The 17044-nt window shown below is 52.7% G+C and overlaps 6 protein-coding genes and 1 non-coding gene across 14 annotated transcripts; 4 read left to right on the forward strand and 3 right to left on the reverse strand.

Moving 5' to 3' along the window:
• Positions 1-7008, forward strand: LOC1273303 (general transcription factor 3C polypeptide 1). Its single transcript, XM_312268.6, has 7 exons — positions 1-362; positions 440-773; positions 855-1730; positions 1799-6232; positions 6297-6489; positions 6559-6649; positions 6722-7008. The coding sequence occupies exons 1-7, from the start codon at positions 284-286 to the stop codon at positions 6859-6861; spliced, it is 6147 nt and encodes a 2048-aa protein (XP_312268.6). The 5' UTR covers positions 1-283; the 3' UTR covers positions 6862-7008.
• LOC1273302 (TIP41-like protein) lies at positions 6890-8167 on the reverse strand. The gene is made up of 2 exons (XM_563488.4): positions 8006-8167; positions 6890-7930 (listed from the first exon to the last, which is right to left on the reverse strand). Exons 1-2 carry the CDS (start codon positions 8030-8032, stop codon positions 7091-7093), a joined length of 867 nt encoding a protein of 288 aa, XP_563488.3. The 5' UTR covers positions 8033-8167; the 3' UTR covers positions 6890-7090.
• Positions 8168-8417: 250 nt separating this feature from the next.
• On the forward strand, positions 8418-8999 carry LOC1273301 (small nuclear ribonucleoprotein F). Of its 3 annotated transcripts, none has more exons than XM_061651414.1 (2): positions 8418-8550; positions 8623-8999. In XM_061651414.1, exon 2 carries the CDS (start codon positions 8678-8680, stop codon positions 8942-8944), a length of 267 nt encoding a protein of 88 aa, XP_061507398.1. In that variant the 5' UTR covers positions 8418-8550; positions 8623-8677; the 3' UTR covers positions 8945-8999. The 3 variants fall into 3 exon arrangements, with proteins under 3 accessions (XP_061507398.1, XP_061507400.1, XP_061507399.1); XM_061651416.1 differs by having other exon boundaries at positions 8433-8550; positions 8642-8999; XM_061651415.1 differs by having other exon boundaries at positions 8448-8550; positions 8608-8999.
• On the reverse strand, positions 8953-12291 carry LOC3290666 (P3 protein). Of its 4 annotated transcripts, none has more exons than XM_061651406.1 (3): positions 12160-12291; positions 9296-10715; positions 8953-9195 (listed from the first exon to the last, which is right to left on the reverse strand). In XM_061651406.1, the coding sequence occupies exons 2-3, from the start codon at positions 10621-10623 to the stop codon at positions 9123-9125; spliced, it is 1401 nt and encodes a 466-aa protein (XP_061507390.1). In that variant the 5' UTR covers positions 10624-10715; positions 12160-12291; the 3' UTR covers positions 8953-9122. The 4 variants fall into 4 exon arrangements, with proteins under 4 accessions (XP_061507390.1, XP_563485.5, XP_061507392.1 ...); XM_563485.5 differs by lacking the exon at positions 12160-12291 and adding an exon at positions 11614-11941; XM_061651408.1 differs by lacking the exon at positions 12160-12291 and adding an exon at positions 11614-11916 and having other exon boundaries at positions 8953-9221.
• Positions 10829-10900, forward strand: Trnae-cuc (transfer RNA glutamic acid (anticodon CUC)). The gene has a single exon. It is a non-coding gene; the product is annotated as a tRNA-Glu (tRNA).
• On the forward strand, positions 12292-13524 carry LOC1273299 (delta(3,5)-Delta(2,4)-dienoyl-CoA isomerase, mitochondrial). The gene is made up of 2 exons (XM_312264.6): positions 12292-12442; positions 12510-13524. Exons 1-2 carry the CDS (start codon positions 12382-12384, stop codon positions 13406-13408), a joined length of 960 nt encoding a protein of 319 aa, XP_312264.6. The 5' UTR covers positions 12292-12381; the 3' UTR covers positions 13409-13524.
• On the reverse strand, positions 13509-16873 carry LOC1273298 (CDP-diacylglycerol--glycerol-3-phosphate 3-phosphatidyltransferase, mitochondrial). 3 transcript variants are annotated; one of them, XM_312262.6, is made up of 4 exons: positions 16569-16856; positions 15814-16054; positions 14414-15536; positions 13509-14334 (listed from the first exon to the last, which is right to left on the reverse strand). In XM_312262.6, the coding sequence occupies exons 3-4, from the start codon at positions 15503-15505 to the stop codon at positions 13915-13917; spliced, it is 1512 nt and encodes a 503-aa protein (XP_312262.5). In that variant the 5' UTR covers positions 15506-15536; positions 15814-16054; positions 16569-16856; the 3' UTR covers positions 13509-13914. The 3 variants fall into 3 exon arrangements, with proteins under 3 accessions (XP_312262.5, XP_061507387.1, XP_061507388.1); XM_061651403.1 differs by lacking the exon at positions 15814-16054 and having other exon boundaries at positions 16569-16873; XM_061651404.1 differs by lacking the exon at positions 15814-16054 and having other exon boundaries at positions 16682-16856.
• Positions 16874-17044: the final 171 nt, after the last annotated feature.

Raw genomic sequence — 17044 nt, forward strand, 5'->3', positions numbered from 1 at the left:
TGTCTTGGAAAGAATCATTTACAATTAATCTATTTATTTGAAAGTACATACACGTTACCCGTAAGTAAGCTCATAAAACATTTTAAAATCTTTTGAGTCTTTGAACAAATTAATTATCTTTGTTTGAAGATGTTAAAAAAATAAATAAATCTGATCATATTGACCGTGGATGGCGCCCTGTGTGCCTTGCCGCCTTGTAGCTGTCATTACGAAGTGTACACAAACAAACTTTCGGACGATGTTTCTCGGCTCTTTGATTGTTTTTCGATAAAATCCTGCCAAAATGCTACCAAATGCATCGCTGAAATCGATAATCGATGAGGAAATAAGTCTGGAAGGTCTTGAAGGAAGTACGCTCAACTGTAAGTACAGCGGCGCGTTCTTTCCACCGCAATGGCCGCATATGCTGAGCGAGTGTTTTTCCTCCATGTTTTCACAGCGCTATGGAATCACATCGCATTACGGCTGAAGACAGCGATGCCACTGCCGCCGAAGCTGATGGGCACAGTCTGGACGCTGATTGTGCGCAATCCCGAGTACGAGTTCTTCCTGCTGCTAGCCGAGCGGAAACCTTTTACACACTTTAACCGCCTCGGCAAAATCGATCCGGAAAATGGGATCCCGATCCAGCCGAGCGAGTATCCGGGCCATCGGTTCGCGTACCGGCTGGTCGAAGAGAATGGGGTGCGTGGTTCGTGCGAAGAATATGATACGCGTACGCCAATCCCGCGGGAGGAATTGCGCACGATTAGCTGCGTTGAGGCGGAGCAAAGGTAGGGCAGGCATCGAGGCTTTAAAAAAAACGCATTGTGCTTGTTATAAACGGTAGCTCGGGTCATTTTCTATCCTTGCAGATATGGACGTAAGTTTGTAATTGTGGCGTCTCAGCGAATGCGCGAATCGTTTCTGATCGTGCCGAACTGCACGGTCGAGCTGACGGGCATGCAGTACTGCCTGCTCGAGTGGATCGGTCGCTCCCGCTTCAATGGGGAAACATCGCACGGGAAGTTTTCGCTGGTGGAGGTAACGGGCGATTCCAGCTCGCTGTTCTACCACCGAAAGGTGCTGAGCGGTGCTAAGCTGATTACGCGCCAAAACCTCTCGATCCGGGTGGACGATATAAGCATCCAGGGCATGGTGTTTCATCTGCCGCGCTACTACACGGAGATGAAAACGAAGCAGATGGTGATTGCCGAGCGCGTGGTGAACGAGCTGAAGCGCCGGGACCACTATATGGCCGACTACGAGGAGATCAAGCTGATGGTGTTGAACAAATCGGAGGCGGGTAAAGTGTTTCGCACGCCCGAATTTCAGCGCTACATCAAAACGGACGAATCCGTACCATTTCGGACGCTCTATCCGGATGCGTCCAAAAACGCGTACATGACAAAGCGTGGGGAAGAAAAGATGGTACGCGTGATGCGACTGATCGACCCGAATGCGGACGTGTACGATGCGTGCAATCGTGACGCGGCCGAGGAAGGTGCAGCTGAGGCGAAGGAAGGGTTTTTGGCCGGTGCGGACAGCAACTCGCTGTACGTCGACGTACCCTTGCTGCAGCTGGCCTACAATGTGGTTGCGCATCATGGAGGGAAGGGCATATCGCAGTCGGAGATGGCGCAGGAGATGGGGCTGGATAAGCTTAACGCGCGGGGCGTTGTGAAAAATCTCGTCAAGCTGAAAGCCATCGAAAGCATGGCTGTGGATGAAGGAAGACAGCGTACCTCGAAGTAAATTTTGTATTCACTAGCTTCATATCCAGATAGATATGCTTATAGTGCTTATCTTCTTTTTGCAGATTCTTCATACCGGGAAGCTCACAGCGGACGGCTGTGTTTGAGAAGGAAATGTCCCAGTACGTATCGAACCAGCTGAACGTGATCGAAAGCAAGCGACAGCAGATATCTGCTGCTATTAGTGCGAGCATTCCGGAGCCAGCCGCCATCAACAGCAAGGCCGAACCGATCTCCGATATGAGCATCGACGACAACCCTGGCACTGCTGGCTCTTCTGCTCTGTCGGTGCACAATGTGAGCGAAAACAACGCGTTCGATAGTACACTGCAGGACAATATCATCACCGATGTGATCCTTACCGACAAGCTGATGCTGAAGAAAGCGCAGAAAGGCATCTCGAGCGCGATGAAATCGAAGCTGGTCAGCGAGTTGATGCTGCGGCGTTGCAACTTCATCATCGATCTCGTGAAGCAAGAGGAGGCGATCGAACCCCGCGCCATACTGAACCGGCTGAAGCAGGCAGAGTCGTCGATTGGCAATCAGTACACGGCGTGCAATAAGTCGCTGATGCGCCTGATCGGTCGCCTGGCCGCCGACAAGTTGGTCATGATCGCGAACGTGACGATGCGGCGGGAGGATCGTGAATTTCAGCTGGTGTACATCTGCGATCCTAAAATAACGGTCGATCATCCCGGGTTACAGTCGAAGCTGGCCATGGCGAAGACGCGCATCGTGCTGCAAACGCAGTCCTCCATCACGATCCCGGACGCACCGACCGACGATTCCGTCGAACCGAAGGGCTACCATGGCTGTCTGCCCAAGTGTCCGCGCATGAAGCTGTACCACGAGTACCTTTTCTATACGGCGTACGTGCAGCCGAGGGACGCGCGCGATATCAGCGTAAGCGAGCTGAAGGAGATCGATCTCCGCGGGCTAGATCCGGACGAATTGTCGCCCATCTACAGCGACACGAACGATTGGAAAATGTTCATCCCACCGCTGAACCTGTACGATGGGTACGGGCCCGGCTGGGTGCTGCTCACCGATGCGGTCGTGCGCATGCCGCTCTTCATCTTCTGCTCGATCTTTACCTTCTCGTTCTACACGCCCGCGCTGGATTACTATCTGAACCATCCGATACGCAAGTACATCATACTGAAGGATCTGCCGGATGCGGTGCGCGTGCAGTTGCTGGCCAGACGGCGCTACATACACGCCACGCTGGACATTACGAAGCTGCTGTGCTATGCGGGCCTCGTTCAGATGGGACCGCAGCTGCGCAAAACGCGCGACCAAACGTACGTGTACCTGAACCGGCACGCCTGCCTGCTGAACACCACCTCGTCGAAGGACAGCTACCACGAGATCGAGGCGCGCAAGTACCCCGTCCTACGGTACCGCTTCGAAACGATGGATGATCTGCAGGACTACTGGGACCGGCTGTTCGATATATCGATCTCGACTCGGCTAAACCTACGCAGCACGGCCATCGGGCGGGAAGTGCAGGTGCAGCAGCTCAGCACCAAGCCGGCGCTGGTCGAAGCGCTAAAAGTACAAACGACCGACACCGCCCCGCTCAACGATCGCCCAGAGCGATTGCCGCGCGGTGACGGGAAGGGAGCAGCCGGCTTCGATTCCGCCCTGTTTATGCACCTGAAAACGAACTGGCAGAAGATGGTCAACACGGCGTACAGCCGGCGGTTTGATAAACACCGGCTGCAGTACGTGAGGCGCGCACTAAAGCTAAAGCAGAAGAAGGTCAAGACGGGCGGCGACGGTGGCGTCGCGTCGACCACGTCCGCTAGCACGGACAAACCGACCGTCACCGGTTCGGTGGTGCCGCGTAAGGTGCCGCGCAAATCGAAGATAAAAAAGCGCGTCATCAAACCGCGCAAACCCTCGACCCGGCTGTGGCGCGAAACGTACGACGAGGTGGACAAGCGGGCGCTCAAACTGATGAGCAACCTGCGCGTCAAGTGGTCCCCGGCCGAGGATCAGATACTGGTGATGTGCCGCGTGGCGCAGCTGTACATGTACGCTTCGCTCACCATCAGCTGCCCGGTGAATTCGTCCACCTTCCGGGACGTGCTGCACTGGGCCTGTGCCCGCTCGGTGAGCAAAACGTCTCGCGCCTGCCAGCGGCGCGTACTGTACATGGGCAAGAAGGTGCCGGGCGTCGCGGACATGATACAAACCTGTCTCGAGGAGGTGAAGCAAAACCCGATAATAACCGAGCGCTTTGGGCCGGGGTTTGTGCGGAAGCTGCGCGAGCGGTATACCGAAAGCGAAGAGTACATGGTGGCGGCCCGCATCCACTTCGTGCAGCTGGTGCACCTGGTCCGCCAGTACTGCACCAATCTGGTGCGAAGCATCAACACGGGCACCACGCAGACGACGCCGCGAGCTCCGCGCGACCGGAACAATGAGCCGCGGCGCAGCTACCCGCGCATACCGGGCACGATCGAGGAGCTGCACCGGAAGTTCACCGTGACGGACACGAGCCACGTGGCGAAGCAGCTGAACTACGCGACCGATCCGACCACCCTGCAGGAGCTGCAAATATACAAGCTGACCATACTCATGCACAGCGCGGTAACGCACGGCCGGACGCCGGACGCGCTGCAAAACGTGTACCGTGAGTTCTCCGAGAGCATCCTGTCCGGGGCGATGCGTCTGATGCGCAACTACCATCTCGTTTCGCTGAACAAGACGCTGAGAGGCGTCGGGACGAAGCTGCTCGTTACGCACACCTCGAACGCAGGCGATCGTGAGCTGTACCACGTGTCGATCCACTACCAGCAGCAGCTGATGACATCGCTCCCGTTCGATCTGTTTCTGCCGATCTTTGGCCAGTACATGCAGCTGCTCGATCGCGTCCGCTACGACGAGATGTACGCGTACGATGATGACGCGCAGGGGCTGGTACTGCTGCTTAGCGAGCTGCTGGCGACCGGCCGCATCGACGTACACATCGACCAGGAAGCGAACTACATCGAGGTGCGCGCCGACACGAAGGAAACGGTGCCATTCTACACGGACGTGCTGGCGGAGCAGGAGTGCGGCTCGGGCCAGGAAGAACCAGCGTCCAGCGCACGAAAGGTGCCGCCCAAACCTGCCCAAACGCCCTTTAAAGCGCCCACTGACAAGGTGAATCCGGCGGCATCGCGCAAGCTGCGCTTTTCCTCGCAGAAGGACATTACATTCCAGTACGTTTCGCATCCGGTCGAGCGGCTGCTGAAGGTACCGATCGAGTACTTTCACTTTTTCTGCCTGCTCGATCAGCTGCAGCAGGGCGAGCGGCGACTCATTGCGCAGACGTTTAAAATCGACGATTCGCAACCGGCTCACTGCTCGCTGGCCGGATGTGTTGGCGTGGGGACGAAAGCTAGCGGAGGTGCGCGTAATGTCGATCTGATCGGTAGATGCCTGGCGGTGGCACAGGGACGACAGGAACAGTTGGCGCGCATTAGGCAGTACGCAAGCGACCGCACGCAGCGCAAAAATCGCATGGACGTTGCGATGATGTTCGATGTGCGGGAGGAAAATCTGCTGCCGTTCTTCAGCAAATACATTGCCGAGTTTCAGCAGCGGTGGGCCGAAAAGCAGAAGCGGGACGTGAATCGTCAGACCCTGGCCGGGCAGGCGCTGGACAGGCACGCCGTCAACATGGCCGAGCTGGCCGAGGACTGCCTGTCCTTTGACAGTGAGCTGCCCGAGTACAGTTGGCTCGATCGGTACGAGCTGTCCAATGCGCTCGAGGACGAGGATGCGGGCGAGACGGAACAGGACGAGGAACGGCTGTACGGCAGCCTGACGGCGCTCAGCGAGAAAGTGTTTAAGCTGCACAACTTCTACGAAGTGACAATCATGAAGGTTCACATTCGCATGAAGCTGACGCCGGCAGAGCGTTTCAGCGCGGCGGCCCTGGCCGACCGGGAACCGTACGGCCAGTGGAATGTGCCGCGATGCTTCCTGCCGGAGGGTGCGAAGCGGCGCCGCGAGCTGCTGGTCAAGCTGACCAGCGATGCGCTGTGGCCCGCGATGGAGCAACTGAAACGGCCGCTGCACGAAGCGATGTCCGTGATCGAGCGCAACACGCACGCCTGCGCCTTGCTGGCGTACATCGAGTCAAAGCAGTGGCTGGGTGCGACCGTGTTCGAGCTGGCCGCTTCCTTCCCGAACCACGCGCAGCTGAAGCAGCATCTGCAGGCGCTGTGCGGGTTCAAGCTGTTGCTGCGTACCGGGTACCGTACCATCACCTACGTGCATTGGCAGTTTGTGGAGGAGTGGCTGACGAAGGCACCGGTACCGGAAGCCATCAGCGGCCATCGATCCGGCGAGGAACAACCAAGCAGTTCAGCCGACCCGATCAAAGCCGGTACCAAGCGTAAGGGAACGTCGGATGTGGAAGAGCAGACGGCAAAACGGTCGAAAGGTGCCACAACCGAAGAGAAGAATCGGCCGGATACTTCCGACAGCAAAGCGGAAACAAAAAGGTGAGTTGAAAGCATGGTTTCGTGTTACTCTTTAATCACCTTTCCTTTCCCTTTGTACCGTTAGGCCTAAGCGGAAGTATATGCTGCTGGCGATGGCACCCTGGATAAGGATTGACGGTGTCGTCAATAAGCGATTGCTGTTCCGCTGGCTCACCTCAATACTGCTGTACTGCGTAGCCCATCCGGGCGTTCCGCTAAGTGTGCTGTTCGTACGCTTCAACATGATGCCACCGTTCTATCTGAGGCAGCTGCTAGAGGTGAAGTGGCTTAGGCTCACAGTGTCACTATAAAACTGGTCTTATTTTTTTCGCTTTTTCCCGTTACAGATACTTCAAAATTACGGTTGTATTAGCATGCATTCGATGCAGCACACGGCGAAGAAAACGATCTTCTCCGTCTATTCACCCTCCGCTGTTGGTAAGTAGCGGGTGAATGTTCTCTTTAACATTACTATGGTGCCTTCAATGATTCGCTTCTCTTCCGCAACAGTCCCACCCTCGGAGTTCCTTCCCGACGAACAAACGTACGTTGAGGTGGCAACCGATGCGATGAGCACGCTGTCCCTCTGCATCGGAGAAAACCGCAAGTATGGACAGGATATCTACGATCCTACGCGGAAAAACCCCTAAACAGCAAGTGGGCCGAATTTCCGCTTGATTTTAAAAGCACACACATTACGTGTCATGTGTGTATGTATTTATTTTTCATATTGACATAATAAAATCACAAACGACGGTCCGTTTCATTGACGCCATAGCTACGGCCCTTACCACTTACACGCGTACTGTTCTTTGCTTACAGACACACACTCAAACCCTACAAGTTCACCGTGAGATCGCTCGCGACACACACACCGACTCATTCCGGTTTGATGATCGTTAGCTTCTCGTTCACCTTCCGAACAACCGGCAGCTTATCCACAATGTGGTCCGGATTGGTAAACAGTGCCGGTGGAATGTGTTTCAACTGCTCCACCTTCGCCTCGCGGTGCGTAAACTCCTTCAGCACGTAATCGTTTCCCTTCTCGTAGTGGAAGCGCGTGTCGTTGCTGCGCAGCAGCACATTGTCGACGCGCAGGAAGAAACGCAACAGCACGTAGAACCCGGACGGCATCACGCGAACCTTCACCGAGAGCAACGATATGCCGTGATCGTGCAGCTCGTCCTCGAACAGGGTTAGATTGTGATAGAACAGAATCTCCTCCTTGCGCATCAGCTTAAACATATCGATGCGCTGCTCGGTCGGTTCGACGCGGAAGCGATCGTTCACCGTGCCGGTGTACTCCGTCGTGAACGTCCAGTCGAACGGCTTCACTTTGTCTCCCGTTTGTGCCGCTTCCGGGCGGCTTTCGCGCCACTCGTCCGAGCAGGCCACCTTCAGGTCGAGCTTTTCGTTGCGCACAAGCTTTAGTGCGTCGAGTGGATTGAATTCGAGCTGTGCGCCCGACGCATGGCTGATGCGGAGCACATTCCGGTGAAACACCATATCGGGCAGGTGGGGTAGCGCGAGCGCAAAGTTGTACACGCACAGTTCGCAGCAGTCCGGATCGCCGGCCACACAGGTTTCGCCCTTGACGCAGACACTTTTGAGGATGTGCGATTTGGTGTACCCGATGGTCCAATCGTCGTACTGGTGCGTTTCTCGATCCACCGGCAAACGGACCGGTCCGAGATCGTTGTCCCCCATTACCTGTGGAGGCTATGGCGAGGAAAAATGAAAAGTTTCTTGAAACTTATTTTACTTTCTTGGATTCGATTGCTCGTTTCTACTTACCGCTTGTGGTGACGCTTTTGTGGCCATGGTACGTTCAATTTAATGTGTATTTGGTATCGGAAAATCGACAAGAATTTGCTGCAAAAATGATGTAAACAAGAAATATTCCAGCGTCCTTCGTTTATCGTACCCGCGATGTTGACGTTTGTGGGCAGTGGTGCCAGCCAGCAAATAAACTCCAAAAAAGTTCAAGGTGAATGTAGAGGAGCTGTACCCGTGTAAAACATTTCGATACTTTTGGTAAGAAATAGTAGATCAACGGCAGTTTACTAATCCGAAATCTACTGTAGATGTGTTTATATGAAAAAATGAAAAAAATAAAATAAAAATCATGCTCATTTGCGTCACAAGTTTACTTATTTTGCTCATGCGTCTTCCACGCGATCATGCGAAGCTCAACCCAGTTGTATCCATTTGACATTTTGCAAAACGCGCAAGGGCGAGCTGTCAAAAAAACACTCGACCGGCTGTACGCGAGAGAAAACAAGAAATTTTTGCTAAAGGACGCCAAATAAATTGGTGTTTTGCAGTTTCCCGAACCTCGAGTAAGTATAGCAGAACACGAAAACAATCGTTCACTTCCCTCCATCATCTGGTAATAGGTGAATTTGCTTTAGTTTGCATAATTCTTTCTAGCAAGTACCGCAAAAGAAAACACAACAATCCAGCACGATGGCGACTGCTATGCCGATAAACCCAAAACCATTCCTCAATGGACTCACTGGCAAGCCGGTGATCATTAAGCTAAAGTGGGGCCACGAGTACAAAGGGTTTCTGGTATCGGTAGACGGGTACATGAACATGCAGCTAGCCAACACGGAAGAGTTTGTGGACGGACAGAACACGGGACACCTTGGTGAGGTGCTGATCCGGTGCAACAACGTGCTGTACATACGCGGTATAGACGATGAGGACGAGGAAGGTGAAATGCGAGACTAAGATAGGGATTTTTAGAATAAACGGCTTTTCTGTATTTCGATGTACAAAAAACAAATCACATTCTTCTACTATGTGCTAAGTATGATGTATGTGTGTGTATGTGTGATTGTGAGTTGTTCGCTAGGCCTGTGTTCCCTAAAACCGTCACCATCGGGGGGATGATCGTAGTTGTTTGTCTTCACTCTGGCGTTGCCACCACAGGATCCGTCTCCGTCTTCGGTATCAGACTGTTTTCAGCGCGTCGCTTCGTGCTGAAATTAAACAATAATGGTTGCGGCTTAAGCATCTCAAATTAGCAAAAACACACAAAACAGACAGCACACAGCAAATGTACAGACATGTAAAACTTACCGTTCATGAATGCGTAGGCCGACCAGGAGCAGAAGCAGAGGTAACGGTGTCATAATCGCATTCGAAACGGGCATAACCGTCGTTAGATCCGCCGCCGGCTGTTCCAGGGCAAAGCGTAGCAGAAAGATCGCAATACCGGTGTTCTGTATGCCCGTTTCGACCGAAATGGCCAGCGAGTCGGCTAGCGGCAGACGCATCAGCGTGCTCGCCAGAAACCCGAAACAGTAGCCGAGCAAAGGGAGACCCAACCCGGCGATGATGATTTGCCAGGAAAACAGCTCAAACAGGTACAGGTTGGTTACGATCGCGAAGATGACGATGAACAGGATCAATATCACGGACATGGGCTTCAGGATGCGCACCAGCAGCCGGCTGAACCGGGGACAGTACCGTTGTATGAGCAGACCGGCACTGATCGGGACCACCAGTCCAACGGCCGTGTATGCAATGCGGCTGTAGGGCACGACGAGGTTTGCCCGCTGGAAGATAGTACGCCCGAGGGTAAAAATCCACAGCGGCATCATGCCGAACGCGGCGATCGTGCTGATAGTGGTCATGGCGATGGAGAGCGTTAGATTGCCGCCCAGCGCCACAGTCCAGATGTTGGAAGCTCCACCGGCCGGCGAGACGCCGGTAAAGAACAGTCCCAGCTGCAGCTCGTAGTTGTCCGGAAACAGCAAATGCCCGAGACCGTAGCTGAGCAGGGGCATGAACACGAACTGGCACACGAACCCGATCATCGGTCCAATCGGACGCCGTGCGATCTGTTTCAAGGCTCCAACATCCAGCGCAGCGCCAAAGTTAATGTACAGGATGGAGATGAGCAGTATGACCGATCCGGTAAACACATGGTCAATGACGCGCTCCGGGCGGATCACGGTTATCGGAAGGGTGGACGATTTGATACTCTCGGTCGTGCCGTTCATGCGCACCAGCTCGACGAAAAAGCTGGTCTGGCCGAGAAAGTTGGCAACGACGGTAAACGACCCATTGTACGCGATGGCCGCGACGAGTGGTTCAATGACGATCGTACCGTTCTCGACCCAAGCCACGTGCTCACGCTCGCTTCTCAACTGCACCGAGCGGATGTCTTCCAAATCCGCCTTCGCTATGCGCTCTATTCGTAGCGTTACATTTCGCGTGGTGCTCATGTCCATGTTGAGCTTAGGCGGATCATAGGTAACTTCCCAGCCCACGCTGGACACCTGGCGGATGGCATTATCCAGTTGCTCATCGTAATTTGCTGCTAAAGTGGCTTTGCAGGTCGCTATCAGTTGAAGTATCAGTAGGGCAGTGAATAGCAGCAGCTTATACAGTGGACAGGCCATTGTACTCGATGGAATTGCGTTCGGAGGTGTGTGATACGTTAGTTTTCCACGTTACTAAGCACCGTTGGGAGCAGGAGATATTTGCGCTGGTTCTGTAAAGAAAATTAAAAAACAAAATGCATGACTGAATGATTCAATTACTTGGATTCTATATGAAAGCGCAGCAGTAGATACAGAACGGTTTGTATTGCCACTCCGCTAACAGTCCCATATTGTCTAGTGGTTAGGATATCCGGCTCTCACCCGGAAGGCCCGGGTTCGATTCCCGGTATGGGAAACTCTTTTTTCTCCATTCGCACCACACATGCTGTTTTATTTTGTTTTTGCATAGTCATTGCGCGGTTCATTTCGGCAGACGATGGTGAATCACTGTACGCGTGTGTAGACTGTATCGGTTTGCTTTGATTGTTCAATCAGCAATCTTAATTATGACAACACACACGAGTAGCAGTAGGAAGCCACCAAACCATTTGACCGTGGTTCATACGTACGTTTTGTGACCTTATCTGTAAAGCATTATTGCCGGTCCCAGTGATATTGAGAGCCGGGCACTGATTGCGCTTGTTTGTGTCTGTTCCTCCTTTTTTGTTTGATGAACAGAGCTTCAACCATAAACTTGTCTCACAACCCTCTCCAGGGATGTCTGAATCTTATCGCAGTTTTAGTGATGTTGTCACGCACCATCGCACGGATCTATCCGCACTGTATCTTCTACACTATTTTATAATCTAATCCACTTTCGTGTCGTGAGAGTATCACTTCGCCCGGGGGAAACCTGTTGCACAACCAGTTGAAACACATTCCATTTAATTGCTATGCAAGAAGCTAATGGAAATACGCTCCAAATTCTATGCACCTGCCCCATTACCGCGACTCTGGATACAGGCTGGCAGTAACATCATGTTTTACAATAACTTCTTATTGCACATTAAAATCGAATAACATCGAAGAGGCGACACGTTAATACTGCGATAAAAATAAACAAATTACCATGAGATTGTATGGAACATTGCACGTTCACGTTCACTTTAGTTTGCGTCTTGCTGAAAAGTGCTGGAAAAACAAAACAACTGCGTGGATACCCCTTTCGGAATGTGTTCGTAGCCACAGTAGGGGCTAAAAAACGTGCACACTAGCAGCGGCTCCCACGATGAGAAACTGAACAGCGTTTTGCTGTGGTGCACTGTGCACTTTCAATCACAACAGCGATCGGAATGAATATTGTGATGCAACTGCGCTCTACGCGTAGAGCGGCATGCACCAAACCAAACACTACAATGAATTACAGTTAAAAACTTGCCGAAGGGAAGAATTCTTCAAAACATTCAGTGCAGTATAGACGGTTGCAATCCGAACCGGTAATTCCCAGCGGAGCTCTACAAATGTCACTCCACCGGGTTGGAATTGTTTTTGGAATTTATATAAAGTTTTCGTAGTTGGAGGATCAAACATTCAACTACATTTATAAAAGGACCATCAAGAGTTTATATTAAGGGAGGTTTATTTGAAACTACCAGAAAAAATAAAAATACTTACCCATGAAGCGGTAAAATTAAATCAAATGCGTCAGCCAATGTTTACGTATAGGTTTGACGTTTATCTGCGATAGCAAAGGGTTGCTGTACCGTTATCATTTCACCATCCTCTTCCCTCTCACACGGTTGATACACGGTTCAGCTGATTCGAATCTTCGTTGCTCTTCCTACGGATCAAAGTCCAGCATTAAAAAGGCTAAATTTTGCAGTTTCATTTGCCACCATGAACAAGCTTGCATTTAGTACCGTTTTCTCCACACTCAAAACGATGGCCCGTCCAGGAGGTAAGTGAAAGTATTGCTAATCCACAAAATGGACTCCAATAACGTCTGCAAATGCTTCATTTCACAGCACCGGTTGCGCCACACATCGCACGTAATCTGTGCGCCGCGGCCAACGCTTCTACCGATGCGTCGACGAAGTACAACTTCAAAACACTGAAACTGTCCACGCCGAGCCCGTTCGTGGTGCACGTCGAGTTCAATCGGCCCGATCGTATGAACGCGTTCAATCGGCAGCTGTGGACGGAGATCAAGGACTGCTTCGACCAGCTGCACAACGATCCCGACTGCCGGGCGGTGGTACTGTCCGGCGGTTCCTCCAAACACTTTACCGCAGGCATCGATCTGTTCGATATGATGAAGCTGGGCCAGGAGATGGGAGCCATCGAGGAGGTGGGTCGACGGGGCCGCCTGCTCGAGGGCACCATCAAGCTGTACCAGGACTGCATCAGCTCGCTGGAGCACTGCTACAAGCCGGTCATCGTGGCGGTACATTCCGCTTGCATCGGGGCCGGCCTTAACCTGATTACGGCGGCTGACGTGCGGTACTGCACGCGGGACGCCTGGTTCTCGCTGAAGGAGGTGGACATCGGGCTGGCGGCGGACGTTGGCGCACTGCAGCGGTTCCCGCGTGTCGTCGGAAATCAGAGCTGGGTGCGGGAGCTTGCCTTTACCGCGCGGAAGTTCGCTAGCGATGAAGCGCACAGCCACGGGCTCGTATCGCGGCTGTTCGACAATCGGGAAGAGTTGCTGCAGGGTGCGATCAAGCTGGCGGAGGAGATCGCGAGCAAGAGCCCGATCGCGGTGCAGGGAACGAAGAAAAACATCGTCTACTCGGCGGACCACACGGTGCAGGAAGGGCTCGATCATATCCGCGCTATTAACATGCTGAACTTGCAGAGTGAAGATTTCCTGAACGCGATCATGGCTTCGCAGAGCAAGGAAACGCCGGTATTTGCTAAGCTGTAACGGAAAGGAGGGCGGAGGGAACGCTTCGGAAAGGCAAGGCCGGAGTGCAAATAAAGTGGTGGTACCGACGAGGGGCCTCGATTTTTCTACGCTATAGTGGTTTACTGTTTTTAAAACAATGTCTTTTACTTCATCAACACAGGAACTGTTCGGTTTCATTTTTTCCCTATTGCTGCTTCCTTTGGTGATCGGTCGTACGCACGCTGGAGCAACCTTCAACTGGAACGGTAACAAACTTGTGTAACAAGATATTTTCTTTTTCGATTAAGCTAACGCGATGCATGATGGCGAAAATAGAAGCTAGAAGTAACCCTGGGCACGGGCCCAGGTCCTTGTCGGAACCGAACGATTGGTCGGCTTAACACTGATCACAACTCCAACGGGACTGTCACGTGTATTCGATACGTTAGGCGTTTGTTCGCGCGGGCTCACGAGTATCGCATCTTCGATGCGCAATGATGCCGTCGGCCGGACCCGGACCGGCCGCCAGCGGAAGCGGGGCGAGATTAGAAAAAGTTGCGAAACAGTCCCACGACGGCACGCACCCACCGGGGCACCGGCCGGTTGATGAGCTCCGTTTCGGCGGTGGTCGCGTGCTGGAGCAAATTTTGATACTCGGTTTCGAGCTTGTGCTGCAGAGTGGCGTTATTCGTGACCACGCAGATCTGTGCCTCGAGGTCGCGGTTCACCGAGCGCTCGCCAAAGTTGGACGAACCGATGAGGGTGACGTTCGGGAGGGACGAGTCGGGTAGATAGTACCACAGGCCCTTGGCGTGGTACGTCCACCCGGGTCGTTCGTACTCGAGCAGCTCCACCCGGTGGCTTTGGCCGGACGATTTCAGCATCTCGAGAAACTTGCGCGCCAGCAGGGAGTATGCTGCGGGGATACCGCCCGCCGGTCCTTTCGCTCCGAGGAACCCGTTGGCCTGTGGGAAAAAAGCGAACAAAGTCATTGCGTTAGTTGGCATATTGATTTGAACTCGCGACGCACTAAAAGCTGCTTACGTTCGGGTGCGCCATCAGTATGTTACACTGTGCCTGACACTCGTGCGTCAGCGTGTTCATGTACGTTTCCGTTAGGTTAAAGTATCCCGTCGCCAACCGCAGCTGCGAGCCGGCCAAACAACCCGACAGCAGCTGCTTCGTCGCCAGGCTGTCGTGATGTATGCCGAGCTGTCCCATCTCGATCAGCGGGAATATCCACGTGTCCGCGTGCTGTGCCTCGTCCCGCTCGCAAACCGCCCGCTGCTCGTCCATCACGCTGCGATAGTACGCCCGGATGCGATCCCGCGCTTCCGTGGCAAACTCTAGCTGGGCACACTTGTACGGCAGCATGGTCCACGTGTCGTGCAGTCGGGTCGCTCCATCGCGCCCCACCGTCAGGCTAAACTCCTGCACCTTCCCCAGGAAGTTGGCATAGAAGTCGGCCAGCCGGCGATCCTCGATCATGACGTACCGGTCTTGCCGGTTGGTGAAATAATCGTTGGACAGATTCGCACCGGAAATGATGACCGTATCGTCCACCAGGTACAGTTTCATGTGCTGTATGCCGAGCAGCTCGTTCCATCGCGGTGGCGCAAGGCGTTTCGTTAGCCCACGCAGCACCGGCGTGTGGTACAGCGAGAGGCGGAAATTGTCCGTCTCCTTGACCAGCGGCATCAGCGTGGTTTTGCTGTTGCGCTCGCCCCGTGTGCCACGCGTAAAGTCCAGCAGTACGTCCACCTTGAGCTGCACATTGTTGCGGAGGTTTTCGTGAATGGCGGCCACGAGCTGCGTTTCCAGGCTGCCCGTGCCAAGATACAGGCTGGCGAGCATGATCCTTCGCTGCGCGACCGAACATTTGTCCAGCAGCGTGTTGTAGAACGTGCCAGGCTCACGGATGACCTCTATGCGGTCGCCTGACACCGGAAAGCAGGGCGAGATGGCGTGCAGCCAGCTCAAGGACTGTAGCGAGCTGGTCCGGAACGCCGGTGGCACTACGTCCGCACCACCGCTACCACTGCCTGTGGAAGGTTGTCGATTGCTGGGTGCCGACGGAAGGAACTCCCCGGCCGGAGGGTAATCCGCAATGAGCGTGCTGAACAGTCGCCGGATCATCTTTAGCAGTGGTTTTAGTACAATCTGCCAACTGTTGGGAAAGAGAAGAAAAGATCCGCGAACCATAAGCTGGGACAGACAGATTGTAAGGGGATGCGCTAGGTAGTTTAAGCATTCGTACGCAACAAACACAAACGCTGATGCAACCGTGAACGGGTATACTCCAGAAGCATTAACGAACAAGCACATGGCACACACACACATATACACACGCTAGCTCTAGTACAAATGCTATCAACGAGCACTACAAACGCCATACACAGTAGTTATTGCAAAAAAGGGGGGACAAAAAAGTAGTAAATTCTTACCTCGTTCGCTAGTAACCACGCGCATCAAGGCTACACACTCTACTCACACGCACGCTGGATGGCCGATATGTATATATAGAGAGAGATTGAATCTTTGTGTGTTTCGCCGCACCTTTTGGAATCGAATTTTTGGTGTACGTTTTTGTACGCAAAAGCATTGATGAAAGGATAACAACAATATTTGGCGTGCCGGGTGTATGTTCGGCGCCAAACCCGCTTTTACTGAGCGAGACTGTTTCTGCTGCACGAGAAAAGTAATGGGGAAAAAACAGGGAATGTAAGAGCACGTTTTTTGTTTGTGTTTCCACTGGACCAGGACTGCAGACCAGGAGGGGTAGTAGGAAAGGATTCGAAGAGGGCACGAACAGGTGTTCGTAACGAGAGGAAGGGCTGTACGGTAAAGCTTCCGTTTTTGTTGTGGTTTGGGATGCAAGAGGAAAAAGGGCGAGAGAAGTTTGGATCTATTTTTATAAACAAAACAAGCTCAATGCGCATCTTGTAGTGAGGTCGTCAAACCAAACCGCTACCGTAACAACAGTGCATTCGTAATGAGACTGGTAAGAGAAAGAAACTGATAATACGTGGAACAATTGCCGAGTGGAAGTAAGACAAAAGAGCATAGAAAAGGGAAGGGTAAAAATTGGTTTTAAAATCGGAAAAATCGGACTATATAGCTTGAGCCAAAAACCGGGGGTAGAAAAAAAACGAAAGAGAATAAACGAAACTGTGCGTGTATGCAGGACGAGCGCGCTTACCTGAAGAGAAAATCGATTACGCTCATGGTTGGGTTTACTTTATACTACTACTACCATCACTGTTCGCGACACCAAGCGCGAAGGTTCCTTTTCGTTGAAGCTGCTGATCTTACTTTCCAATTCGGGCGGAGGAAACTCTCTGCTGCGCTGTAGTAGATACCGCAGTACGTCCGTTTTTGGGTAGGCTGCAAAATTTGGACCACCTTCGCACCGTCCGAAACCGCAGGCAATGGAAAAACGCCAGTGAAACCAGCCAACAACAGTGCGCACTGGATGGATGTCAATATTTACGTTGCGAAATACGAACGTCAACTTTTGAACCGGTTAGCTCAAGGTGAGTAGATTGCGGGTGTGCTGAACTGTGTGCTGTGCGAAATTTAACAACCGAATGTTGCCATAATGTTTAAAATATTCATTGGAATGAAACGATAAAAGCAAAATATCAAAACATATTTTTTTACTCAAATGTATGAGGA

Source organism: Anopheles gambiae, chromosome 2 (assembly GCF_943734735.2).
Source record: "Anopheles gambiae chromosome 2, idAnoGambNW_F1_1, whole genome shotgun sequence".
Taxonomy (NCBI): Eukaryota; Metazoa; Arthropoda; class Insecta; order Diptera; family Culicidae; genus Anopheles; species Anopheles gambiae.

What these genes read in the sequence shown, in the direction of transcription:
- LOC1273303 (XM_312268.6), top strand. Translation starts at nt 284, where the DNA reads ATGCTACCAAATGCATCGCTGAAATCGATAATCGATGAGGAAATAAGT. An exon ending in AGCAAAGCGGAAACAAAAAG is followed by an intron (nt 6,233 to 6,296) that starts GTGAGTTGAAAG and finishes TTGTACCGTTAG; the next exon opens with GCCTAAGCGGAAGTATATGC. An exon ending in ATCTGAGGCAGCTGCTAGAG is followed by an intron (nt 6,490 to 6,558) that starts GTGAAGTGGCTT and finishes TTCCCGTTACAG; the next exon opens with ATACTTCAAAATTACGGTTG.
- LOC1273302 (XM_563488.4), bottom strand. Translation starts at nt 8,032, where the DNA reads ATGGCCACAAAAGCGTCACCACAAGCG. An exon ending in CAAAAGCGTCACCACAAGCG is followed by an intron (nt 7,931 to 8,005) that starts GTAAGTAGAAAC and finishes TCCTCGCCATAG; the next exon opens with CCTCCACAGGTAATGGGGGA.
- LOC1273301 (XM_061651414.1), top strand. Translation starts at nt 8,678, where the DNA reads ATGGCGACTGCTATGCCGATAAACCCAAAACCATTCCTCAATGGACTC.
- LOC3290666 (XM_061651406.1), bottom strand. Translation starts at nt 10,623, where the DNA reads ATGGCCTGTCCACTGTATAAGCTGCTGCTATTCACTGCCCTACTGATA. An exon ending in GGCCTACGCATTCATGAACG is followed by an intron (nt 9,196 to 9,295) that starts GTAAGTTTTACA and finishes GTTTAATTTCAG; the next exon opens with CACGAAGCGACGCGCTGAAA.
- LOC1273299 (XM_312264.6), top strand. Translation starts at nt 12,382, where the DNA reads ATGAACAAGCTTGCATTTAGTACCGTTTTCTCCACACTCAAAACGATG. An exon ending in AACGATGGCCCGTCCAGGAG is followed by an intron (nt 12,443 to 12,509) that starts GTAAGTGAAAGT and finishes TTCATTTCACAG; the next exon opens with CACCGGTTGCGCCACACATC.
- LOC1273298 (XM_061651403.1), bottom strand. Translation starts at nt 16,594, where the DNA reads ATGAGCGTAATCGATTTTCTCTTCAG. An exon ending in GTAATCGATTTTCTCTTCAG is followed by an intron (nt 15,537 to 16,568) that starts GTAAGCGCGCTC and finishes CTTTCCCAACAG; the next exon opens with TTGGCAGATTGTACTAAAAC. An exon ending in TACTGATGGCGCACCCGAAC is followed by an intron (nt 14,335 to 14,413) that starts GTAAGCAGCTTT and finishes TTTTTCCCACAG; the next exon opens with GCCAACGGGTTCCTCGGAGC.